This window comes from Bos mutus, chromosome 25 (genome assembly GCF_027580195.1).
Source record: "Bos mutus isolate GX-2022 chromosome 25, NWIPB_WYAK_1.1, whole genome shotgun sequence".
NCBI classification, from domain to species: domain Eukaryota; kingdom Metazoa; phylum Chordata; class Mammalia; order Artiodactyla; family Bovidae; genus Bos; species Bos mutus.
This window is the reverse complement of record NC_091641.1, coordinates 38913552-38941027: the sequence shown is the minus strand read 5'-3', so window position 1 is coordinate 38941027 and position 27476 is coordinate 38913552. Positions and strand designations below refer to the sequence as shown.

Genomic DNA, 27476 nt, shown 5'->3' with positions numbered 1-27476 from the left:
AGAGTCAGCCACTGGGCCACCAGGGAAGTCCCTCCTCCATTACAAGTTCACAATGGCAGATTCTCTATAATACAGTTCTTAGTTTTTCTCAAAACAACAACAAAAAACCCCAACACACATGAACTTCCTGTTAGAAATAACCCTGTGGGAGACCACAGTGGGGCGCCCACAGCAGACTCCAGAGAGAAACTGACGGTGGGGCCCCTCTGGTCACCAAACCTTCTCAGGTGAGATAAGCCCAGAGGTGCCCCACCTGAAACGGGGCCCCTTCAAAACAACCCCACACCTGTCATGAAGGTCAGCAACAGCAGAATGGACAATCCGGTTCCAGCTGATACCCGAATTCCGCCCCCTTCCTGCTAACGCTCCCATGCTCTGTTATGACCTTTTCAGGTGAAAATGGCAAGAAGGGCAACGTCACTGAGGGGTCAGGCGGCCCCACTTCCAGAGGACTGCCCTGGGACAACTCCGCTCCGCCTGGGCAAACTTCTCCTTTGAGATGGCCCATGTGGACCTTGAAGCCAGGCTACAGAAAGACAATCCAACCTATGCCCCCACCAAAATCACTCTTCTTCATCAGTAAAACTTACATTATTTTGAAATTCTTACATCCATGTGAGTAGTCCTAGAAAACTGGATAGTGAGCACGTACATTTAATAGTTGTCACCCTTCTTAATTCACATTATAAACAATAGCATACATACTGAGTCTTATTAGACCTAAAACTTGACTGATTTCAAAGATGCTACAATGTCGGGGGGGGGGGGAAGTGCACCTTAGAATCATGAAATACAGAGTAATAATATGGTGAAAATTCTAAGAACTTCAAAAATCTGTAGAAAGTTAAGAAATTACAAATAAAATGGCCGAAGACAGAGCTGCAATGAAATCCATGTGAAAATTTAGGGAGATGTGGCATTTGCTCTTGAATGCTGTCCTGGGGATATGGATGCCCTCAACAAGGACCCCATCTGCAATGGGAGCTCTTTGCCCTTCGGAGCTCCCGGCAGCACAACCCAGAGGGAGACCTCAGAGCATGGCGAGCCACAGGTTTCCATGACTACGGGCCACACGCTCCCTGACCGCCCACACATCTACCTGTACACTCCAGCGATGATCTTTGGCCCTCACTTCGCTCACCACCTCAACAGTCACCATCCCCTCTCAGTCTCCTCTCCTACCTTCAGGGACATCGCCAGCCCCCCTGGACAGTGGCCACCCTACTTGTATGTCCGTCCACCTGCCTGGCCTCTTCACCTGGACATCTCACAAGCATCTCAAGAGGAGCAGGTCTAGGGTGGAATTACGAGTGCCCTCTCCTTCATCACCCTTTTCCCAGCCTGCTCCTCTGCTAGCTCTTTAAATGGTCCCACCACCCACCAAGTCATCTCTCATGGTGACCCTACTCTAGCGGCAAATCTTGTCTGGTCTCCTGTCCCTACTGTGACCTGTCTCCTCTAGCCTGGACCACTGCAGCGGCCACTGCCAGCCACAGCCTCCCTGAGATAGCTCCAGCTGAGCCCCCAGTACTCACCTCACACCACTTTCCCCTCATCCTTCCCTGGACTTCCGCTGGCTCCCATACAAGCCATGCTCTTCCAGAGCCCTGGGGTCTCCACGGCTTCTGCTCACCCTCTCTAACTTGCCCTTAAACCCCATTCTTGGTGCAGCTCTCTCTCTGATGGTTCCATCTAAGGAGGTCCCTGTGTCAACCTCAACCTCTGTGTGCTACTCAGACCTGCTGGGGCAGTCTGTATTTGATTATTTGTTTTCCATCACCACCACTGCCCCCCCCCGCCCGCAATTCCATGGGGGTGAGCGCTACATCACTCACAGCCACATTCCAGATACACCTGGGCTCAGAAAAGGTGCTCAACAAAAGTGGCAAATTAAAGGACTGGCCACACCCCTGGCTTCCTCTGCACCCCCAGTGATGGAGAGGAGACAGGCACGAGCCCCTTGGCCAAAGACCGAGTGTCTCAATGGTTCCACAGAGAGCTCAACCAGGGCACCAGGTGAGCTGGAGTCAGAGTCCCAAACTCACCCAATCAACACACAGAACCTCGCTGGGTTTTACAAGGTCACTCTCCAAAGCATGACAAAAACCACAAGAACACTCAAGGTGCAAATTTCTCTCTCTTTTTTCTAAAGAGACCTAAGTCTTTGGTAACTGCTTCCTTCCTGCAGACAACAATCTCTGAGCTCCAACAGGCCAGATACAATTTAGGAAGTTCAAGGAAGACCACCAAATATGTTTGAGGAACTGATATAAGTGATATAAACACCCCAAATAGCCTGGAGCCCCTAAAACATGATGGCCAGGACCACTGAAAGAGTTCTGGGCCTTGCAGACAACAGGCTACAAACCCTGAATAAACTCAGTCGCATCCTCAGCCTCCTCATCTGTAAAACAGGAGGTGAATGATGTCTTTCAAGAGGCTGTGAAAGAGTAAGGTAGAACACACGATGAGAAAGCTCTTGGATACTAGGCAAGTGACACGCCCTCGTGCCCGCTCCTCTGACGGTCCCCACCAGCCCCTGTGCGCACCCAATAGCACGAAGGCCAAGGCTTCAGACGTACATGCTGGTGAAGCTCTGGTGTCTCATGGGTGAATGTCTGAGGACCTTACTCCAAAGACAACAGCTGCGCATCACTTCCCGGGTCCACCTGGGTCCCCATGGGAAAGCGGTGGCTAGGCTGGCACAGACCAAGGCGCTGCCCCAGTTCACCATGCTGTCCAGAGGGGCCCAAGGATGCGGGAGGGTGGGGTGGGGGGAAGAGATGGTCTCATTTGTTAGCTTCACAGACAGAAGGATGAGATTTTATCACTACTGCCTCCTCTAACCGTTCCCCCAGGGCAGGGGCTTTCAACTGGGGCGGGCTGGGGGTGGTGGGGGTTAGGCAGGGAAAGAAAGGGAATGGGGGAGGGCTGGGAGCACTGAGTGGTGAAGGCCAGGGATCCTGCTAAGTATCCCACAACATACAGCATGGCCCGCGCAAGTGAGAAACCTCCAGCAGAGAGAAGCCCTTCCACAGCCCAGAGCTCCAGGCCATGCGCAGGTAGACAGAGAAGCTTCTTTCCCGTCTGGTCTGACCCTGCCCTTGATCAGCGCACCAGTCCTGGGAATTCAGTCCCTGGAGCCGCAGAGGCGGGCAGAGGACCACAGGGAAGCGTTTCTGCCACTAGACTGTGCATGAAGGAGAGAGGGTGAAAAAGCGGGGCTGGAGAAAATTTTAAAGAAGAAAAGAGAGGAAAAAGTTGGGTCACGGTTTCCCAGACTACAAAACACAGGATGTCTGTGAAAAGCAAACACTTTTACTCCCGAAGCCAAAATGTGCTCCAGGTCCCTGAGCAAACCCAGGGGACAATCAGCAGCGCTGAAGTCCACACGACTGCCCCCCAGTGAGGACTCGAGGAGGCAAGGTTAGGGAGAGCGGCGCTGAGGGGTGGGGGCGGGGGCGTGCGAGAAGCAGTGGGCTTTGCCTTAAGTTCTGGATCTGCCTGGCTGCGAACAGAGCGATCCTGGCCACACACCGTTACTGGAGAGAGAGAAGCAGACTCAGGAGAGTCACAGAGATGCCCACAAGGAGAAGCGGTCAGAACTCGGAGCAGCTTGAGGACAAGCCTCATCACTCATACTCTCTCTTGTTTTAAGATGTGAGAATGTGGCAAACAGAGCAAACCTGATCAGGACACCTCGATATCACCCCATGTCCTGATTTTTATCAAAAACAAAGAGAAAGAGACCCAGCTCTTTCTGCTTCCAACAACCTCCAGACTCCTAAGTATTGTAAGTACTTAGTTCTGGCAAATGTCCCAAGTTACCGAAGATGCTAACATCCAGGGAAGCAGGTGATAGTGATAGAGGAATTCTCTGGGATATCTTCACAACAAATACTCCAAGTTACAGTTTTTAAAAAATCAAAAGACCAAGAACCACCTTTTTTGAACATAACCCCCAGCTTTCTTCTGAGTCAGCCCAGATGGCTCCGCATAGCTGAGTGGCCGGCAGCCCTGGGGCTGGCCCAGGGAAAGGAGAGTGGCTGCTGCAGGCCCTGACCCCACACCAAAGGCACATCAGAGACGCAGCGGCCATGTGCGCACAGTGAGGTCCGACAGAAGAACACACTTCCCGTGAGTGGCTGGAACTCAAGCTATTCCATCTTGCGGCACAAAGGAGCTATTTCCCACTGATCCCTGGGTTAGTGAGATCGAGAGTTACAAGGACAGTTTCTATTTTATAGGTAGGAAATCTCAGGGAGAATGAAGACACGTGAAGCCATCTGTCAAGTCAGACAGGACACACATATCTCCAGAGAAGTCACAGTTCTCTGAGATAAATGTCCTTCGTTTGACTGTGACACAAATTGATGGGCTTCTTCTACTGACAGCCTCAACCTCTGACAGACAGGAAGTGTAAAAAAGCCCCAAAAGCCCATGTTCCCCATTCTCTCAGCTCTCCTACTGAATCAGAGGGTGACTGGAGGAAAGTCAAAGTGACTCACAAACCCCCTCCCTCCTGGTAGGGACCATGGGAGGACTAGCTGAATCATCTTTACTAGCCCCTTATGGGCAGCTCATAACAGAAAATTAAACTCACGGAGACAGCACACACACAGGAAATACGTGTTATTTTCCTATCACCTACAACACAGTTCTAGCCTTAGATCTTCACTGTCAGCACGATGAAAATCCACACACCGAAGCACCCACTGGAGACCCACAGCTCTGAGACCAAGGGCAACTCACCATGTTTGGCACGTTGGTGACTGAAGCGTTCTTGATGTCTGCGGCAAACGGAGGCAAGCTGTTGACCATGCTCTGCTTGCTCGGCAGCTGAGGGTTCACTCCAGGGGCTCCCATCTGCTGCCCTCCAGTTTGACTAAAGGGTTGTCCAAATGGACTTGTGTTACCAGTCATTCCCATCTGAAACAGAAAGAGCAACATCAGCCGTCCTGACATGACCACTTATGAAAGGAAGGGTCTCAGAAATGTTCACTGTGACCCACTGAAGCAAAAATCATTACTTCCCTTTGGAACCTTCATTTCAATTATAAATTAAAGGTGAATTCTCAGGGTTCACAGTTAGCATTATGAACAGAGCAACTTGCTCAAATGGCTACAGACTAAAGACGAAGACAAGTAAAGCCGCTCCCAGCATCCTGTCTGTTCCCTCCTCCTAAACATCACCCCAGAGCCCATGCTCTTCTACCCTCACCCCTAAGCCTGACTCCCTCTCCGCGCTGCCATGCTGACTGAGGCACTGACAGTCAGAAGATCATGTGGAAAACAAAACCTTTCGAGTCACTGACAAAGGGGAGCTCCTTCAGCTTAATCCTTAATTACTCTGTAAGTAGCTTCTTTCAGCTACCACCTCCCTCAATCAGATTTAAGTTTCCATCAGTTCAAAATGCACAGTAGAAATACTGACAAAGAAATGATATAATGTCTGGGGTTTGCTTTAAAAGAACCTTGTAAAGCAAGAGGTAGTGTTCCTGGAGAGTGACTGGACAAATGCTGGTGACTCCTCACCCCGGGACAGTGCAGGGGGTTGTTATACTAGCCCCTCTAATATTGTACGTGTTTGGCAGTTTTCCATTATAAAGTCTTATTAGTCGCTAAGCCATGTCCAATTCTTTGCAATCCCAAGGACTGTAGCACACCAGCCTCCTCTGTCCATGGGGATTCCCAGGTAGGAATACTGGAGTGGGTAGCCATTCCCTTCTCCAGAGGATCTTCCCAATCCAGGGACCAAACCTGTGTCTCCTGCACTGGCAGTGAAATAAAATAATCTATACAGTAGACAAAGCCAAGAGTGGGAAGGAGGGATTCCACCTATGCCTCAGGGAGGGGGTCAGCAACCCCCTCGGGGGTCCCCTGCAGTCAAGAGGCCACAACAGGACCCCTCAGCTCCAACCTCCACACCCGTGAGTCCCCACAGGGAGGCCCTGCTGCTCAGCTGCCCCCCTGGAGAAGGAGCAGCAGAGATGCGTTACTGAGAGACGGGCTTTTCTAGCCTGCCCGTATTTGCTCTCTCACGAAGCTGCAACAGCCCATCTGCTGCCTACTGCCTGTTCTACTTTGCTGCGGTCCTGGTGCATCTGAGGTTTAGCAACGGGGAGGCAGGAGTCCCCCGAAGAGAAGACCACCCCGCTTCCCTAGGGGAGAGTTTCCATTCAAGAAATCACAGCTCAGTTCTCTCCACCAGCCTCGCATGGTGACTGCAGCACCAGCCCGTTCACACAGGCCAACTTTGGTTCCTTCCTTTCCCTCACCTGAAAGATGAGCCCGCACAAGGCAACTGCATTATTTCTTTTGGCTCTAAAATTTTAGGTTGCAAACAAATAGATGCTCAACACAATTGAGGCTTTTCTGCTGAAATATCCACATAAAAACACAAAACCAAATGACTGTAACCAAAAAGATCTTGTCTAGCATTTTCATAGGTACTGGTGGTTTCCACACGTAGCCTCACAGCTGATACTCTCATTTTCCGAACATCTTAGCTACCATTTCTGCCCTATTTGCTCTGAGTAAACTGAAACGAATTTGAACAACTAAAACTCAAAGTCAACTTGAGTAAACTGAAGGAAAAACAAATTCTCCACAAAGCCCACAAGGAGATTCCACTTTAAATCCACATGACTTAATCAAGGAGAGATTTAATAGACAAACTTTTTCTTAACATAAAGGACATTTCTGATTTTCAGCTAGGTTCCTTCAGTTGTTATCTGAAACTAAGAAGAAATGAACCAAAACCCTGTATTTTCAGGAAGTGTTACACTAAATTAACTCTGCATAATGATTATTTCTTGTAGAAATTCTGCTTTAAAAAAACATTATTTATTTTGGCTGCACTTAGTCTTTGTTGCTGCTCACGGGTTTTCTCCAGTTGCGGTGAATGGGGGCTGCTCTCCAGCTGCAGGGAGGGACCTCTCATCGCAGTGGCTTCTCTTGTCCTGGAGCAAGGCTCAGCAGCTGCGGCCCACAGGCTTAGTTGCCCGAGCCATGTGGGATCTTCCCGGACCAGGGAGCGAATCCACATCCCCTGCATTGGCAGGTGGATTCTTAACCACTAGATTGCCAAACGGTCTGAATTGCTGTTTCATTGCACTGTTCTCAGAGCCCCAAGAATTTGTGGAAAAAACAGTTGTAATTTCCATTTCCTAAACTTCATTTAAAATTTCTCTATTTAGGAGCAAGTATATCGGGAAACACATGCATCTATTCGCCCTCCATGAACCTCTGCCACGGCCAGCCAGCGTTTACTGAGTGCCTGCTATGAGCCAAGCCTGGTTCAGAGCGCACTGAGTGCAATTTCCCTGCATGCAATGGAGCTCGCTTCTCGTAACCACCGATCTGATAAACAAGAAAAATCAATGTTCTTTTGAAGTTTCTGGTACTGATGAGCCAGAACGGGCGGAGCTGGGGGGAAGTAAAGGCAACTGTCCCTGCACGGATCTAACTGTCCCAGACAGGCCCTTCAGTGCACAGCAAGAAGTGAATACCAGGAGGCCCACGAGCTGCCAGAGGGGACCTGTGTGGTTCAAAGGTCATCAGGCCTGTCAAAAACACCTAAGGCGCTGCAAACATCTGGACAGTGTTCACACGCGCACCTTGCCAGGGTGAACACCTGGTGCGTACTGATCTGCTCGGTTGGCGACTACTTGCCTGGTGAGTCGCTGGGGCAAAGCACCAGTGCTGTGAACTCTGACAGATTTCATCAGGAAATGTGTTCTCACTTTTTCTTCTTGGCCATCCCATAGTGAAGGAAAGCTCTCAACGTGGGTTCTACCCTCATTGGGCAAGAACCAAGGTAAAGTCAAAGATCAGAGATTTCAGGTAAGGAATGGCCAGCTCACAGAGATGATGCGTTTTAAAAATAGGGGAAAATCCCGCCCTCAGCCTATGACACCGCACTCCAAAGATGAACCAAAGTGAGTCCTGGCTACCCACAGGATCAGGCTCCAAGGTCAACCTCAGCTCCCTGGTCCAGGCCAGACCCTCTTCAACATCAGAGCTAACAGAGGCCAGGTAAGGACAGTCCTTTAACAGTCCCCCCAGCATTCGGCCAAGTAGGCCCCCTGGTCCCAGCTATCTCCTGGCAGAGCCTGAGAGAACTGGAACGCTGCTCTCCAGTCTTAGCCTGCAGTTCTGAGTAACCCCTTTCATGTCCAGAGATTTCTAGATTTCTGATTTCCTGTATCTACTCTCCTTTGATCAGATTGAACATTCCCAAGTCTAGTTACCACAGGTTTTTTAGCACCAACACTCATGATGAAACTGTATAAATAAAGATGTTTGTCTAACTCCAATTAATAAAATCTACATATTTCTTTTAATTTCCCAACAGTTACTTGATAGCAACTTAGTAAACTTTATTTTCAACTGAAGTTTATCAAATTTTGGGTTAAGGCTGCTCCAAAAACAGCACATAGTCTTCTCAATAAAATTCAAAAAGTAGAAGAGCAGAAACAGGCAACCGTTCAGTTAATGGTGCAATTTATATATGAACAAATTAAAGTCTATACAGTAAGTATTTATATTCTGCCTCATTCAGCAACAGCCCATACATGTTAAAATATCCTTTCACTCTATTCTTCCAGAGCCCTTTTAAACATTTAATTCAAGTTGAATCTTGGAAAATAGGAAAAGTTAACTATAGTAAGTAATGGAAAAAGACAATTTCCCCCAGAATGAAATCTAAATTAAATACTGCTTTATAAGTCTACCAAGTTTTCCCATGAAAAAGCATTCCTATGATCAAGTTTATCTATCAACCACTTGAGAACCTACTCCCTAGCTGTTCATCACTTCACCGAGAGAATAAAGACACATAAACTACAGCCATGTGTACCAGGGAAGACAACCCCCTAAACCTGCCCCCCGAAAGTAGTGTCAGCACTGCAGCCTGCGCCCGCCCCAGATGGCAGGGCTCTGAAGCATGAGAGCAGATGAGGAAGCCGGTCTTTAGGGCTCAGTCCAGCAAACCTGAGCGATGCCTGCACACAAAGCGTGCGAAACAAAGACAGTGTCCACAGCCAATTCTGGTGACGGCGTCTGGCCCATCAATCAAAAACAGCTCAAGTTCTGAGTTGCTGGGCCAACAGGTGAGTGACCACCAGCCCAGAAGCAGGACAGAGCAGACAACGTGCTCTCTCCACTCTGACAGACGCAGGGTGCAGACACACTGAAGATTTATAATAGGACACAGCTCTGTGCAATTACTTGTCATAATAGTATTTATGACAATCCAGACTAAATCTGTCTTTGGCACAAAACCAGGATGAAATTTCTTGCCTTCCTGGAATCTCTGTCTCCTCTGTGTCCATGGGCCCCAGTACATAGTGGGTACTTGATTAGTATTTGGGGAGAGAACCAAATAAATGAACATCCAAGAGACCACTGCATCCTGCAGCCCGCCCCAGAATAACAGAACCCCCAACATCAGCACCGAGGGCGGGGGGTGTTTGCTCAAAGCACTGTGACCCAGTCACTGCAGGCAGGCACAGATGAGGGTCACCCCTAGGTATAGGGGGCACTCGAGGAGGCACAACAGGTTCCTTTCTGACTTTCAAACAGTCACCATGAGGATCTCAGCTACAGGCTGCAACAGACAGGCTGCCAGTCCACTGGCCTGTGCTGAAGGTTGAGCACAAAGAGAGCACGCACTCGAAGTTGGTCTTACAGAATGAACACAGTTTTGTGCCCCGTGACAGCACAGACAGCACCCCAGCCTGGCTGTGCTACAGCACTCTGCGCTTGCATGCCCTAGGCCAGCAAACCCCTTGCTTTGGTGCAAGGCCTCAGCCAGGCTCCAGCCCAGAGCCTCCCACTGGTGCTCTGCAACTCTGGTCCATCAGCACCCACGGTCACCTCTGGCTGCCAACGGCCTCCGCTGCTGACCTCAGTGTGGGAACAAATATTTCCATCTTCTATTTGTGTCAGACTATGACAACTACCAACATTATTGATAAGAAGACAAGCTGTGAGCTCCCAGAGTGCAGGGAGATGCTCTCCACACACTACACTAACCCGGAGACGATCTCTGCTGCCGCCCTCACTCAGGGAATCAAGTAAGGTAGTAACTGAACACGAGAGAACTCACTCGGGCGTGAGCTGGGAGGAACCGTGGTCATGCAGGCTCCTCCCCAGCAGTCTCCACCACAGCAGCAAGCCAGTCCCGCTCCTTTGGTGGGAACGGGAACGGAGAAACTCTTTCCCTGCAGGCAGGGCCACCTCACGGTGCAGCCCACCCCCACCCCCAACTGGCCACCTGAACTCCGCGGAGATGACAGGGCAGGCCGGGGCCCGCTGGGCAGTCGACGCGGGGAGGGGTGCTGGGGCGGCCGCGCTTGTACACATTTTGTGTGATGTGTGTTTCTGAAAGAAAAGATCCACTATTAGGTTCTCAAAAGGGGTCCTGAGATCCCCTAAAGTATAAAGACACCCGCCCTGGGGAAGGCAGCTCCCTGAGTCTTGCGGGAGGACAAAGGACAAACTCCCCCCAGACTTCACACACCCCCGACACACACGGCCTTTCCCAGGAGCAGACTCCTGTCCAGAGACATCAACCACCCACAGAACCACCATCCTCACAAATGAACTCTTCCCAGTCTCCATCTCCAAACAGCTTCCTGCAACACACACGCACAGGAAGGATCAGATCACAACCATTTAGGAGCTAACAGCTTGATGGGGACACACTGGGTGACCAGCTGAGCGCATCAGGAACGATGGTAACAGGGAGGATGTCCAGGAGAGGGGCAGGACAGCCAGGAGCACGTTTATCGTCACGGCCCCACCAGTGCGTCAGCCAGCAGCCGATACCGAGTCTGATGTGGTTTTGATGAGCCCACTAAACACGTTGTTTTTTCAAAAGCTGAATTCATCCTCACACCTTGATACACACTTAAAACCACACTACACAGCAGAAAGATCAGGGGAAGTACTGCGCGTGCGTGCGTGCACACACATACGTGTGTGTGTGTGTGTGTGTGTAAGTGTAACTGACACTGGTCAGGAAAAAAAAAAACAAAATACAGCCTTCAGTGCTAAGTTTAGGAGGGACAAAGGACAGGTTAGAACTGTCAGCTGGAAGGCCTCAGAGAGAATCTAGTTAAAACTTACACTTCGTGGATGAGGAAAGGGTAGCCCAGAGAGCTCAGGAACACAGCAAGTCACTGGTGAACCTGGCGGTGGCTCGTCCACCCCACCCGAGGCCCCGCCCCGAGGCCCCGCCCCCGGCAGAGCCACCCGAACTCATACTGCCAGCCTCGAGCTCTGGGCACTGCTGGACAGAGACAGGCTCAGTCCACGAAGACCAGGCGTCAGCAACCATGGCCCCAGGGCCAAAGCAGCTCAAAGCCTATTTTTGAAAAAACAAACAAACGTTTTACTGGAACACAGCCACAAACAAGACTGCACTCAGAGGCAGTAAGACACTGCGGTTAAGCCTGTGGACGCTGGGGATATTTACCTGGTCTGAGGGTGGCCCTGCCACTTGCTGGTGTGTGACCTTGGATAATTTACTTAAGCATCTCTGTGCCCGAGTTTTATCGTCTGTAAAATGGAGTTAAGAGGAGGTGCGGCCTCCGCTTAGGGTCCTGTTAGAATCAGGTGGGTTCACTACATGAAGCACCAGAAGAGTGACTGCCATGCACAGCAGGTGCTGCCGGTGTTGGCTGCTGTGTTACCACTTGGCTTTGGGGGGAATTATTTCACACCAGATGCAGTTTCTTTCATAAGTACGCTTAGGCTAATAATAATAAAGCAAATGAACATTTTTCAGAGAATGCATGATAGTAAGGAGTGGTTCAAACACGGAGGATCAGAGGGAGAAGCCAGCTGGGATTACTGGCATTTGATGATGAGACATTTTCAGAGAAACATGAAATAAACTTGTGACAAAAACAATCTTGTGCATTTACTAGTTGTAGATATACTTTTAACAGACAACTGTGTTCTAACTGTCCTAGCAAATCACAAAATTTTCAGTTTTCATTCTAGATTGTTTGCCAGCAAAAAATAAGTCAGAATGTTCACTTTGAACTTAAAATAGATTTTAAGCAGAAACAATATACAGTCAAAATACCCTAGACTAATGTTCCTGGGTTGAAGTTTAAATCAAAACATAGAAGAACTGAGTAAGAAAGAACATTCCCACAAAAAAGAGACTGAAGTGACGCCCACTCACAAGCTGGCCACGACAAAGCAACGAATGTTCCCTTTGATGTGGCTTCGACCTAACCTGACAGGTTTATTAACCTGAAGTTTTTCGCATCTTTCTTCACACGGTGCTCTACACATAAAACCACAAATTCATATACAGTGTGTAAAAACACAATTTGGTATGCCATGAGCAAAAATATGCCAAATAATTTAAGAGCCAGAAGCATTGATTCTTTTCCATGACCAAAGAAACAAAACAACAAAAAACAAACCAGAACAACCCCAGGACTACCCGAGTTTGGCCACATCGTCTGTAAAGCCAAAAGCATTGTCTCTTGGCAACCTGATAGTGCTGGGAGAAAGCCAAGAAAAACAGTTTTCATGGAAAGACACGGCTGTATTCAGTTGTCTGCTATCACCCGCTTGCTCTTGGAATCCTTCCAGTACCTCAACCTGGCAAATAAAGGGTAAGAGAATACGCAAACGGGTCGCGATGCCAAAGCCATCACCTGGCCGTGCAGAGTCACCTGGAGTGAGGGAACTGGGCGGAAGACCCCGAGTATGGGAGAAATCACCTCACGACGCCTCCAGCTTTGAAAGTATTCGGGGAAACACACAGCCCCCCAAGTCTGAAGACCCCCCTTAGACTAATAAACTGCAACTGGAAAACGGGTGGAAAGAAGTATGTACTGACTCTCCTGGTGCTGCCCTCGGATGGTGTGTGAGCAGAGTGTGACTTAGAACATGGAAGCTCCTAAAGGGAAGATGAAGGACAGCAGATCACCGCCAAGGCCTCAGGTGGCCTCACTTGTGTTTGCCCAATTGTTCCAGAAACTTCTAGCAATAAAAATGCCCTAACAGTGTTGGTATCCCTCAGAGGTCACTATAGGTAGACACCAGCTCTCCAGGGTGCAGTCTGCACTAACTCACAAGCAGAGCACCAGGCCAAGGTCAGGGGGAACTAATCCTGAATCTGCCTCTAATCAGCTGTGTGACTGAGACAAACCTCTTGTTCCCTCCAAGTTTCAGTTCTCCTCAACCACGAGACACGAAGCATTTAGACGGCCACTAGGTGATCTTTAAAGTTTCCTGGGATCCTAAAACCAGTGACTCTTCCGGTTTTAAAAAATCAGTGTGGGACTTCCCTGGTGGTCCAGTGGTTAAGAATTCGCCTGCCAATGAAGGGGACACGGGTTTGATCCCTGACCCAGAAAGATTCCACATGGTGCAGAGTGACTAAGCCCGTGAGCCCCAACTACTGAAGCCACCCTAGTGCTCCGCAACAAGCCCAGCCACCACAGTGAGAAGCCCGCGCACCGCGACTAGAGAGGGCCCGCAGGCAGTCACAGAGATCCGGTGCAGCCAGAACAAACAAACAGAATCAACGCTGAATCGTCTGATATCCATATCCTGGAAGGCCCAGCTATCGACGGGGACAGGAAGCTGGAGATTCGGAGTCTGCCTGGTCAAGTGCGGCCCCTGGCCTGGGAGGATCTCACTGAGGCCGTGGTCCCTGTCGGGGGGCCAGTGGCCTGTCCAGGAGACTGGATTCTGCAGGGCACTCCTGCCACAGACGCCAGGCTTTCCACAGCTTCGCATCCTCCACGCCATCTCCCAGACTGCGTTATAGGAAGTACCACCAAGACAAGGTAAGGGCGACGAAACTCAAAATCAGTCACTTCTCCTAATTCCTCAAGTCCTAATATTTTCTTAAGGTAGGAAAGCAGCCTCTTTATGAGTCAAAACCAAGCCCAGCCCACAGTGGTTATGGAGAAAGAGGAGGAAAAAGGAAAAGATGATAAAAGAGCAGGAGAAAAAAGGGAAAAACATGAGAACAAAGCATTATATTTTATAAAGAATGAATGTGTATAAAGATGAATTTTAATTTACACTGCAGCCCAGCTACAGCACAACAGAAGAGAATGCCAAGCTTTCAATAAACCTTGCCCCAACCCTCTACGGGGAGAAGTCTCCTATTAGGCCAAAAAGAACCCTCCTCCGTGGATTTACAAACTACCTGAAGAATGAAGAAACACAGCAGACAGGGGAGACAACAGAGGAACAAGGAGATGCTCACATAGGTAACAAGGGAATTCAGGGGAAGGAGAGGTAACTAAAGATGGGACCGAATATGCAAAGAAGGCTGCGGGGGACCAGACCCCGTGATTATTTCCTGTAGAATCTGAAAGAGAAAGAAAGCTGACATTTCACAGAATTCTGTTCTTCCTCTCCACCGAGGCAGGAAAACTTGAACCAGCTCTGGAAACAGGCAGGCTCTGAGCTTCCCGGCGGGGCAGGAGGAGAGTCCCAGGAGGCAGGGGAGGACACGAGCCCAGTGTTCTCTGGGGCCTCCTCGGCTGCAAGAGGAGGAACGAAGGGGATGAAGTCAAGTCCTGCCCAGCTTATTAAACACCATAAATCTCAAGCCATAAAACACACTCAAAGACACGTCGTCGTTTCAAATACATGTGGCTCTACTTCTAACCAAAATCCGAGTTGTGTCAAGTCCTAATAAAAACACACTCGGTACAGTGACGTGCTCTTGGTCATGTCCACTGGTGCACACAGCTCTGAGGACACACAGAGGCACCGTAACACTTCACACACTCTGCGCCTCACTCCTAGAGATAACTTATGTGAAAGCTCTCGCAAAGGCAAAGTGCAAAATCAGTGTAAAGCAGTGGCGGTGGCATTTAAGGTAAAATAGTTCTTTTACTATAAAAACTCACCCCTTACTGATAAGGGGAAAATGGCCTTGTACCTTAAGTTAAAAAAAAAAGGATAAAAACATATAATCCCCATAACACATGCACACAGATACATGCAGAGCATGAAAGAGAACACCAAAATATTTAATAAAGGGTTTAGAGGTGGTTTTTATTTTTTAAACATTTTCTATATTATCCAAATTCTCTCCACAAAGCATTATTTTATCCGAGGAAAAGTTGTTTTTAAGTCATTCTCTACTCAAATATTCTGACTGCTCACATTAATATGACCCACTGATGGGCTGCACAGCTGTATTTAAAATATTAATTTTAACCTGTCATCAGACACTGAATAAAACTAGGTAGATCAAACTGATTATGACTGCCAGAGATTACTCCTGGGTGGGAATTTAAATTAAATCCACCACAGTTATAACATGGTTGTAGGTTGTCACACTTTGCTCTAATGTATTATACATATGACCATAAAAAGCCTGAATGAGGCTCAGCCACTCAGACATCTATGCTCCCATTGGCAAGAAAGGCTGGAAGGAGGGAAAAGAGAAGCAAATGCAGTTAACAGCCAATCAGGATGTAACACACTGTGTGCTGCTCCAGTTGCTAATGTTTATCAACTTGGAAACTGCGTGAGTGACTCTTGATTCAACAAAGGCACAAAGAACTCCTGTTCCCTGCACTCTGGTCCAGGCAGCAAGGAACACCATTTCCTCTGACTCCACCTGGCACCTGAGCTCTGGAGAGCAGCAGGCAAGAGAATGCATCACGAGGGACTCAGCAGAACGTGTCTGGCTCCCAGATTTCGACAGTGAGATGCACTGCCAGCGGAGAGTACCTGTTTAGGGAGCAGACCCTCCAAGCAAGGAGCTGGTCCAGCATCTATCACACCTTCCCACTCTCACTGATGACCATCTACCTCTGAGCTCAAAGCTCCTGGAACGATGCTCTGACCTTCGGCACAGTGGAATTGAAAAGGTGGTGGTGATACGCATGCTCATCACTCATGAGAATGCCATCTATCAGCACCTTCCACAAGGGGACAGTGCGGGCTGGTGGCGGTGCAGAGCACACGGGGCCACGTGCTCTCGAGCCCAAGACCAGAGACACGAGCTACAAGGAAACACATGTGCGCTGTCAGCAGGCGGCATCAACCCCGACTGCTAAATGGCGTCTGGGGAGGGATGGGGCAGGCAGACAAACAGCTCAGGTGGGCCAACTTAGATGGGCCCCGAGAAGCGGGCTGAACAGTAACCACTAATGTTCATCAGTGGTGGCTGCAGTTCAGAATCAGCACCAGGAACGAGAAAACGGTAAGACATCCCCGGGTACCCACCACAGAGGAGTTACTCTCTCAGTTTCAAAGTCTCTCCACTCAAATACCCACAACAATTGGACTAGATGACCAGCCATCTGGCTGGGAGCTGACTGACAAATCTAAGGTATTAATTAAAAGGAACATCGAGACTGGGAAGAACAGAAGTAAGCTGGTTATTAATGCTGATAATTACTTATAAGAGGTAAGCTCTGTCTCTCAAGAGCAGCCCTGCAACATGACAGACTGGAATGGAAACTGCTGTGACGTCTCCAGTCAGATCTGGACAGACTGACCTGAGAGTCACGGCCATGCAGCTTCCAGCCACTCCTACCCCACGCCGTTCCTTCAATGAACCCACGTGCGGCAGTAGCACACCGAGGCGCAGTCACACCCTGACAACTGCCAAGCTGGCCAGCACCTCCCATTCTATAGTCAATCTTCAAGCAAAATGTGCCAAGTTCTATGGGGAGAAAACAAGACTCCAAACCTCCGCCTGGTCTGTCCCTTATCGCCACACCCAGCGCTTCCCCACGGCCCTATCGGCATGGCCGCCCACCACCGAGACCACTGCCCCAGTACACCAGCACACGGGGCTGCCCAGACTTCCTGTTTCCGACTCAAATGGAATAGTGCAGAGGAAAATGCACTGAAAACCACAAAGCACTGTGCAGTCTTGAGGTGGCTTTAATATCTCTTTCCAAAAATAGAGCACAGAAAATCTCTAACCTCAGACAGGATTCTTTAAAGCGAATAGATTTTCTACAATACTGAAAACAGGCGGGCTTGCACCATAACTGCTAACGATTTAAAGTCAGTGATTGCAATATCACGTCTGAGGTTGGCATTTCTCAGTATCATCTATCTCTCATCTTACTCTAGGACTTTAGATGGCTTGTCTCCCAGTTCATTCTTCAAAAACTTGGCAGAAAAACATGAATGAAATGGCTTGTTACTGAGGGTATGAAGTTTCTACCAAGTAAATAACAAAGCAACCACCGCAATATGCCATTCATCAAAAGCTACAAACCCAAAGGCCACATTCCTCCCCTAAAATATATAATACTGGGCACAGGTGTACTAACACAGAACTATGACTTTGGAATTATAATCCACTGATAATTACCTACACCTCCTGAACAGAAAATGTCATCAACAATCAACCGATAGCTCTGACCTGGTGTGTTCAGAGCACTCTGGACACTCGTTCTTTAAAACATTCAAGAAGGGTGCTCATTCCTCAGCACAAAACCAAAGGGAGGAAAAGGAATGTTTGCACACACAGAGTTCATTTTACCAAGTGTCATAAACATGAGCAAAGAAAAAGAAAAAATGCTTGGGGGAAAACTCCATTTGTGAGTAGTCTTCATTTTAAAAATTACTAAAACAAAAATTTATTGTATCTCAGATTCAACTATACCCACTGCTTCAAGTTCTTGTAAAAGGCAAAGTTTTCAGAGTGTTACATATATATTCAAAAACCTGCACAAACAATACAGAAAAACTGTAACACAAAAAATTTAAGGAAGAATTGTTAAAGTCACATGGACAGATGTTTAAAATAAATGAATCAAATCTATATTATCAATTTTAATAATATTAAGTTTTTGAAAAATGAGATGAATATGTATAGTGTGCCATGTATAACGTACATAAGACATGTAGATTTTTAATCTGTTAGATTTTATTTTATTTTTTTTTTTATTTTATTTTTTTGTTTTTTATTACCTATTAATAAAATTTATTAGCATGGATTACAAAATAAGGCACATAGTATGGCTTGTCTAAGCTTATCTATGTACCATCACAAATCAAATACCTAATAATGTAACAGTGATAGTAATAAAATCCAACCCTTAATATGCAACAAGTACTTTGTCAAGTGTATTACATGGTTATCTTATCTAATCCTGGGTAGTTATTATCTTCATTGTTCAAATGAGGAAACCAAGTCACTAACAGGTTAAAAACTTGCCTAAGTTACCTAGTAAATGGCAGAGCCAGGATTTACACAAGTTAAGTAGTCAATGATGGAGCCAGTAAGTTAATCCCAACACACAATATGAACTGGGTTTTTAAAACATATTTTCTATGGAAGATGCATGATAAATAACGTCACACAAATCTCCTGATTCACATGATCTAGACCAGCCATCCCCAACTGTTTTGGCACCAGGGACCAGTTTTGTGGAAGACATTTTTTCCAGAGACTGGGGGACAGAGGGGTAGTTTGGGGATGATTCAAGTGCATGACATTTATTGTGCACTTTATTTCTATTATTATTATATCAACTCTACCTCAGATAATCAGGTATTAGATCCCAGAGGTTAGGAACCCCGATCTAGACCACATAGTCAAGACTGGGAGTGTCTGGGTATGGGAGTCAGGTGTGGAAGAAAGGAGGAAAGGGAGCTTAATGTTTTAAAAGCACCTATTCCATGTCAAGAACTTTACATAGATAATTTCTACACAATATTACTGTGATGTGAATATTCTTATTACCATTTCATAAATTAGTGCTTCACACCCATACCTGTCCAATGTCAAAACCCATCTACTTCCCATTTGCACTTCATGAATGTTGAATCTGGCTAGTGAAAGTCGCTCAGTCATGTCCAACCCTTTGCGATGTTATGGTGCCTGCCAGGCACCTCCGTCCATGGAATCCCCCAGGCAAGAATACTAGAGTGGGTTAGACTTGATTTTATTTATTAAAAAAAAAAAACTATGAAGAAGAGACAAATCTCCCATGCAGGAGCATTCCAAATAAGTTACACAGACAGATGCGCCCCACCCCCCATAAAGGAGGTAGAGTCCAACCCCACTCCTTAAGTGTGGGCTGTGCATGGTGATTTCTTTCCAAGAGGACTGGCTACAAGGGAGAGGGGATGGCCCGGCACAGCGGAGACACGACCCAGGCCAGGCAGCCACACAGCCATGTGATCAGCCATGATGACAATATGTACCTTTGCCATGATGTGATGAGAATGGCACTTTATGATCTTCCTTCCCCAACACCTTAAGTCTAAAACCCCAGTCATCACAGAATGATATCACAATGGGAAATTCTAAATACACCTGACCAGTCCTCCTCAAAACTGTCAAAAAAATCAAAAACAAGGAAGGATGGAGAAAATGTCCTAGCCAAGAGGAGCCTAAGGAGACATAACTAAAGTGGTATTGGATCCTTAAGAAAGAAGGACATTAGGGGAAAATTAAGGAAATCTGTATGGATTTCGTATCAATATTGGCTCATTAGTTGTGACAAATATACAAATGTTATATACAAATATAATAACAGGAGAAAATGAAATGGGGGGAGGAAGAGGTGTACAAATCCTTAAAACCATCTTCCAGTTGTTCTACAAATCTAAAACTGTTCTTAAAAAACGTCTACTTTAAAGATGAAAAGGGAACTCTCTGGCGGTTAGGACTCAGCACTTTCAGCCATGGGTGCAGGTTTGGTCCCCTGTTGGGGAACTAAGACCCTGCAAGCCTCGTGGTACAGCCAACACAAAAATAAATTTTTTAAAAAGTTAAAAAAAAAAAAGACTGTGAAGAAAAAATCTGCTAACTATAAACATGTTAATTCTAACAGAAACATACTGATTCTATCATTCTTTGGTGTGTTCTGAAAACTTAAAAACCCAGAAAATCACAAATGAAACCTTTCTTTGCTATAGTAGCAGTATTATTTAAAAAAATTTTAAAAGGCAAGATGACTTCAAAATACCACATTAAAAGTAATTATAACCATGCTGGCCTCCTACCTGGGAGGTAAAAACATTTTCACTAGCAAGAAAAATCAACTTTGTTATGGGGCTTGCCAATCTTGCTTGGCTGAATTACTGTTTCAGATTGAGAGCTACAGCCCCATCAGACCACAGTACAGTATACATGGGTGTGTTTTTAAAAGGACGTAAATAGCAAATCCTTTTGTACAACAAAAAGTACTCCTGGGAAATCAGACTCGCTCTCCAAGTTATCTATTCTAGACATCTTGTCGATGGGGGTCAAATCTGATTCATATACAGAAAATCGGGTATTATGCACTTTCTCACCTTATTTTGAATCCTGGTATATCACAGACAAAATGGTGAAGAAAAAATACAGACTTTGAAGTCAGACATGGAGGGGTTGCAAGTCAAATTCAGCCACTTTCTAACATGTGTCATCTTGAATAATTTCCTGGGAGACAGAAAAGTGGCTCAGAATATTTTATTCCATGTGCAAAACGGATATGGCATGCACCTCACAGGATTATTAAACACGAAAGAATCAAGATTACTCTGCAAAGACACCTAGAACAGAGTCCCGTATAACCGGCGCCCCAGAAATGTCACTCTTTGCCTGCTCTTGTCTGTAGTTCAAAAAAGAGTCAACACGGTAACTGTTATCCTTGTTCATAAAGGATCATACTGCAATTTGATGCTATAGTCATTACATACTTCTGAAAATGCCAGAAGTATTACACGGTAATCAACATAAAAACCCTAAATGTTTTAACTTGGTGACAGATGGACAGCAAATTATGTCTACAGTAAATGCAACTCTTTCCAAAATATTGCAGAAACATTTTGGAGAAGTCGATCCTTGAAGTCATGCTTTGGACCCATTTACACTAAGAATGTTAAGTTTAGTACTTCCTAACTTTATGCACTAAACAATGAAAGAAATGAAAGATAACTTCTGAAATGTGATGTATTCGGTCACCAGTGGGCACCCATTACACACCCTAATTACGCTTATACCATCAAGATGGAGAGACCTTCCAGTGCCCAGATAGCACAGCCACACCACCTGACCCTCCCAGAGCTGCTAAGAAAAGCAGACTCACAGCACCCCACTCCCAAGACCTCCCAAAGCAGAATGTGCACCTTAACAAGATCCCCAGGTGATCTGCAAATCCTTATAAAGTTTAGGAAGCCCTGCCCAAAGATATGTTCAAGTCTGAGATATGTTAACGGCTGGGCTTTAGAATCAAATCGTTCCTAAATTATTTGCACTGAAGGAAAAGCACCCAAGAGGAATACGAAGGGCAGAGTCAAATGTCTTCCAGAACAAACCCAACACTCTCTAAAGAAAGACAACAAAACTCTTACTCAACAACACATCCACCATGTCTACTACATAATCAAAAATAACTAAACATGCAAAGAGGCAAGAAAATATGACCCATCACTGGGAATTATATATTTTTAAAAAACGAACAGAAAGACTGCAAACACAGAGAGGACAAAGATGTTGGAATTAGCCTTCAAAAGGAGAGCAGGAAAGGAACAAAGAGAGAGGGAAAAAGAAGAAGAACTAAATGCAGAAGGGACAAAGAGAAAACAAATGGTAAGATATCGACCGAAGTGTAACTGTATCAACATTTCATGTAAATAAACTAAACCCTCCACTTAAAGGCAAAGACTGTCAGAATAAATTAAAAACAAGTTCTGACTACATATTCTTTACACAAGACATCCTTCAAAGACATGGACAAAGGGTAAAGAAGACATCCTTTGCAGATGTTAGTAAGAATGAGAGTAGCTGTGTTAATGAAACAAAAATAGAAATAAAGAGAAACACTGAGAATGATGCAAAACTCAACTCATCAGGAAGACATAATAATCCAAAATATATATTAACTTAAATCAGTAAAGATGTAGCTGACTTGAACACAATCAACTTACTCTAATTGACATTTACAAATGCTACACCCTACAACCGCATATTCTTTTCAAGCATATGCAGAACATTCATCAAGATAGACCATATGCTGGGCCATAGAACAAGCCTCCGGAGATTTCAAAGGACAAAAATTATATACAACACATTCTCTGCCCACAATGGAATAAGAAATCAGTAACAAAATAGTATCTGCAAAAATCTCAAATATTTGAAAATTAAGCAACACTTTCTACATAAAAAATGAGTCCAAGAAATAACAAGTAAAATATTAACATATTTGAACTAAATGATAAAACTCTATCAAAATTTATCAAGTGCAGTGTAAAGCAAATTTAGAATGAAATATATTGCTCAAATGTTCACCTACCCCCAAAAAGTTATAAAGAGCAAAAAAAATCCAAAGCAGAAGAAAGAAAATAAAGAGAATCAATGATATAGAAAATGAGAATATTGACAAGTCAAAAGTTGGCTGTCTGAGAATATCAATCAAGTTGACAAATTCCTCTCCAGACTCATCAGGGGAAAATGAGAGAAACATAAAACTATAAATACCAGACTCAAAAAAGGGACACTGGACATTATTACAGATTCTATAGCCATTAAAAGGAAGTTAGGGGAATATTATGAATACTTCACTGCTAAATAAGTTTAAGACCTGAGATGAAATGGATAAATTCCTTGGGGAAAAAAAAAACTAACACAAGAAGAAATGAAAAATTGAAATAATCTGTACCTATTAAATTAATCAAATCATAATTTGAAATCTTCTCACAAGGAGAACTCCAGACCCAGATGGTCTCACTGGTGAATTTTATTAAATATTTAAAGAAACAATACTAAACTCTCATAGAAAAGTAAGGAACAGAGAACAAAAAAGCATCGCCTTGATACCAAAGCAAATCAGGAGATACTGCAAGAAAATTACAGATCCATATCCCTCATGAATATAGAAGCATAAATCCTAAGACAATATTTTAATAAATAAGATCCAGCAGTACATAAAATGGATAGCACATCACAATCGAGGGAGGTTGGTTATCCCAGGAAGGTAAGGTTGGTTCAACATTTAGAAAGATGCACTTTACCACATTAACAGAATAAAGAAAATCCTCCTGATCCTCTCAACAGATGCAGGAAAATACCTGATGAAATTCAATAATCATCTATGATAAAAAGGCTCAGCAACATCCTGACGAAGGGGATCTTTAAAAGCCTACAACTAACACCATACTTTATGGAAGACTGTTTTCCTCCACAGATCAAGAATAAGACAGGGTGTACATGCTCTCAACACTTTCATTAAACACTGTACTGAAGGTCTCAGGCAGAGCAGTGAAGCCAAAAAGATAAAAAGCACACCAATTAGAAAGGAAGAAGTAAAATTCTTTATTTTACAAAGACAACATGACCTAGAAAATTCTAAGGCATCTATCACATAAGTAGAGCTAACAAGTGAGTTATGAAAAGTTACAGGATATAATGTTAATAAAGAAAAATCAATTCTATTTCTCTATATTAGCAACAAACAAGTGAAACAATCTAGACAAAATCTAGACATCAAACAAATGAAAATGAGAAATTAAACAATTTGTTTTTAATACTTACTATAAGCTAAAGTTGGAGATGGACAGAGAGGCCTGGTGTGCTGCGATTCATGGGGTCGCAAACAGTCGGACACGACTGAGCGACTGATCTGATCTGATCTGATAAAGCTAAAGAAATAAACAGATCAGGGCTTCCCTGGTGGCTCAGTGGTAAAGAATCCACCTGCCAATGCAGGAGATAAGGATTTGATCCCTGATCCAGGAAGATCCCACATGCTATGGAGCAACTAAGCCCACGCGCCGTAACTACTGAGCCCACGTGCTGCAACTACCAAGGCCCACAAGTCCAAGAGCCCGTGCTCGCAACAGCAGAAGCGACTGCAGCCAGAGGCCCCCACGCGGCAACTGGAGTAGCCCCTCTTTGTCGCAACTAGAGAAAACATGCAGCCACAAAGACCCAGCGCAGCCATAAATAAATAAGCTATATATATATATATATATATATATATAAACAGATCAATGGGACAGACTAGAAGAGGGGTTGCAGACTCCCTGTAAAAGTCATTAGTAAATAGTTTAGTCTTAGCAGGTAACCAGTGGTTTCCATCCCTCATTCTTTTCTTTAGTTGTTTGTTTTTTAATCAATGCTTTAGAAATATAAAAACCATTCTTAGGTTATGGGCCAAATTTGGCCCATGGGCTACAAATTTGCTGACTCCTGGACTAGAGTCCAGAAACAGACCCCTCCTTATCCAGTCAATTCCATCCCTAGTTATTTAACCACGAGAAATGAAAACTTATATGGCCACACAAAGACTTATACAAAAACGTTCACAGAAGCTTTATTCTTAACAGCTTCAAACTGGAAACCACCACAATGTCCATGAATAGGAAACCACATAAGCAGTCATGGTATATTCACACAGTGGACACTAACAGTAAAAAGAACTATTGAATCCAGGCAACAACATGGATGAATCTCAAAAACACCGAGCAAAAAAGAAGCCTCATCAAAAACAAACCCCACACTACCCAATTCCATTTATATCAAGTCTGAGAACAGGTAAAACTCATCCATGGTGAAAGAAATGGGTGGCAGAACACAAAAAGGGAGGAATACCAAGGGACTTTTTGGCTAACGATTCGCCCTGTATTGTGACAGGGGTGTGGATAACACCGGCATGAGTCTTGACAAATCAAACTGTAACGCTTCAGATCTTGTGCATTTCACTCTATGCAAATTATACTTTTAAAAATAATAAAACACTAATTAGGATCTCTAACCCCAGATCCTAATTGTTGACCTCTAGTTAGAAAGTAATAAGGTTGATTGGTTTTTCTTACAAGTATGCTCTTCCAAGTAGTCACCCTAGAGACCTATCAAATCAAAGAACTCAATGTTGCTATTTTGCAAAACATTCAGTTTGTGCTACAAAAAATAATGTTATAAAGTTAACTGAAAAAAAGAAAGGTAACTCCAATTTCTATTTTAAAAAGAGGTAAGCAATTATGGATACATATACACAATGGAGTATTACTCAGCCATTAAAAAGAATACATTTGGATCAGTTCTAATGAGGTGGATGAAACTGGAGCCTATTATACAGAGTGAAGTAAGCCAGAAAGAAAAACACCAATACAGTATACTAACGCATATATATAGAATTTAGAAAGATGGTAACAATAACCCTGTATGCAAGACAGCAAAAGAGACACAGATGTATAGAACAGTCTTTTAGACTCTGTGGGAGAGGGTGAGGGTGGGATGATTTGGGAAAATGGCATTGAAACATGTATATCATATAAGAAACAAATCGCCAGTCCAGGTTCAATGCATGATACAGGATGCTTGGGGCTGGTGCACTGGGATGACCCAGAGGGATGGTATGGGGAGGGAGGTGGGAGCGGGGTTCAGGACTGGGAACACATGTACACACCCGTGATGGATTCATGTTAATGTATGGCAAAACCAATACAATATTGTAAAGTAATAATAATTTAAAAAAATATGATGCATATATTTCTAAAAAAAATAAAATAAAGTAAAAAAAATAAAATGAGGTAAGTAATTATGGATAAAAGACTGCTAGGGAAAACATCAAAAAGTTAATACCAACTATGAAGTGGGTGATAGGATTATTGACAGTGTTTTCTTCTCTAGACCTACAATTTTTGTTCAATCAACTATTTTTTTAATTAAAAAATAATTCTCTGAAAACAGCAGAAAAGCAGTCTCATCACTTCAAATGTTAATTATCTCAAATCCTTTAGGTAAGAAAGCATCTGGCCAGCTAACTAACCCAGTCTTCTCTGCAAGTTTTCAGTAAACCCAGACACCAAGAACTAGATATACCCCATCTCATTTAATCAGCATAACAATTCTATGAGATAGATATTACTATCCTCTTTTAATCTACACAATTCTCAAAGGCAGATATTACTATTATGCTCATTTAAAGGACAAACAAGACCCAGAGTGATTACATGATTTTCCCACAGCTAATAATTAGTGACGCAGCAAGTCCAGATTCCAACCTCTGCTGCAAGCACTCAACTGCACTCCATGTGGGGAGGCAACCTGTACCACCGCTGAAGATGAAGAGGAGACGACAGCGAGGACAGGAGCAGCAGCAGGGCAGGACTCTGTGCAAAGCCATGACCGACACATATACAGTCTCATTTAAAAGTTTTTAAAAATAAATTCATTTATTTTAATTGGAGGCTAATTAATTTATGAAAGTGAAGTCGCTCAGTCATGTCTGACTCTTTGCGACCCCGTGGACTGTAGCCTACCAGGCTCCTCTGTCCGTGGGATTCTCCAGGCAAGAATACTGGAGTGTTCTAGTGTTAATAATTAGCCTCCAATTAAAATAAATTAAAAAAATAAAATTATTTTTTAAATTCATTACAAAAAATAAATAAAAATAAATTCATGCATACATATCATGGGAAGTTCAGCACATCCTGACTCACATATTCTCCATGAAAGTCATGATAAGATGACTGAACCAGTAGAAGACTGCTTAACATTTTTACCAAAACCTGTGCCTACAATAGCTCTATAATCATACCACAGCTCACTGGAGTATTTCTAAGCTTTCAGTCCTTTTGTTCTATAAAGTCACCATTTACTTTCACTGTGATCTTTTTTAAAAAGGCCAAATTAGGATTTACTTAACAAAAAATGTCCTTATTTGCTACCAAGGATCAGATGACATGACATTAAAAAGAAATGACATGAAAAAGAAAAAAGCATCAGACAAATGTACAGGATTATTTCTCTTGCTACTAAATGTTAGAAATTTTCAATTATCATTCCAAAATAGAAAAGGTGGGTCACTCATTCCCAATAACCAATTTGGCTCCATTCCTCCCTTAGTGACAACATGCTGCTAATCCATCCCTTCAGCACGACAGTTCTCGGAGTGCAGTCCCTGACCAGCACCAACTACGGTCACCTGGGAGCTGGCCCCACCCCAAACCTACTGTAGAAGGAACTCTGGGGAGCCCCAGCACGCTGGGTTAGCAAGCCCGCAGTGACTGTGCTGGACGCCAAGTGTGAGAATCATCGCTTTATCCTATCTAACCAAAATGCTGGCTGACTGACCAGGGGATCTAGATCTAAATCAAAACCTTCACCTATAAGACAGCTCTAGGGAAAGCCAGGCCCCTTTTTTCTGACTACTTTCTAAAACAAGACTAATATTCCAAAAGCCTTATCAAAAACAAGTCCTAATCTAACCCTTTGTGAAGAGGGCTTACCATACAAACTATCTTGGTCCCTGATTTCTTTTTTTTTTAATTACAAAACTCCCTGATTTCTTATATATTACTTATAAGAAAGGACTGAACAGATTTCCGAGGCTGCAAAAGCACTTAACAGCCTTGGAACTGGACCCCTTGCCCAGATACTCTGCAATACCTTCCTCTTCCTATCAGTCTGCTTCCTCTGCCACCTCTCTACACGGCAACAACACCTCCAGGCAAGAGAACTTGCGTATAGCTTCCAATCCCCACTTTAAATATATTTTTTGCTGTCCTCC

The 27476-nt window shown here is 44.7% G+C and overlaps 1 protein-coding gene across 1 annotated transcript in view; it reads right to left on the bottom strand.

Annotated features, from left to right (window-relative positions):
- CREBBP (CREB binding protein) overlaps window positions 1-27476 on the bottom strand; it is a 119283-nt gene that overhangs the window by 59825 nt on the left and 31982 nt on the right. The window contains exon 3 of the mRNA XM_070362471.1: window positions 4753-4929. Within this exon, the coding sequence (XP_070218572.1) occupies window positions 4753-4929 (177 nt within the window). The remainder of the gene's footprint in view (window positions 1-4752; window positions 4930-27476) is intronic.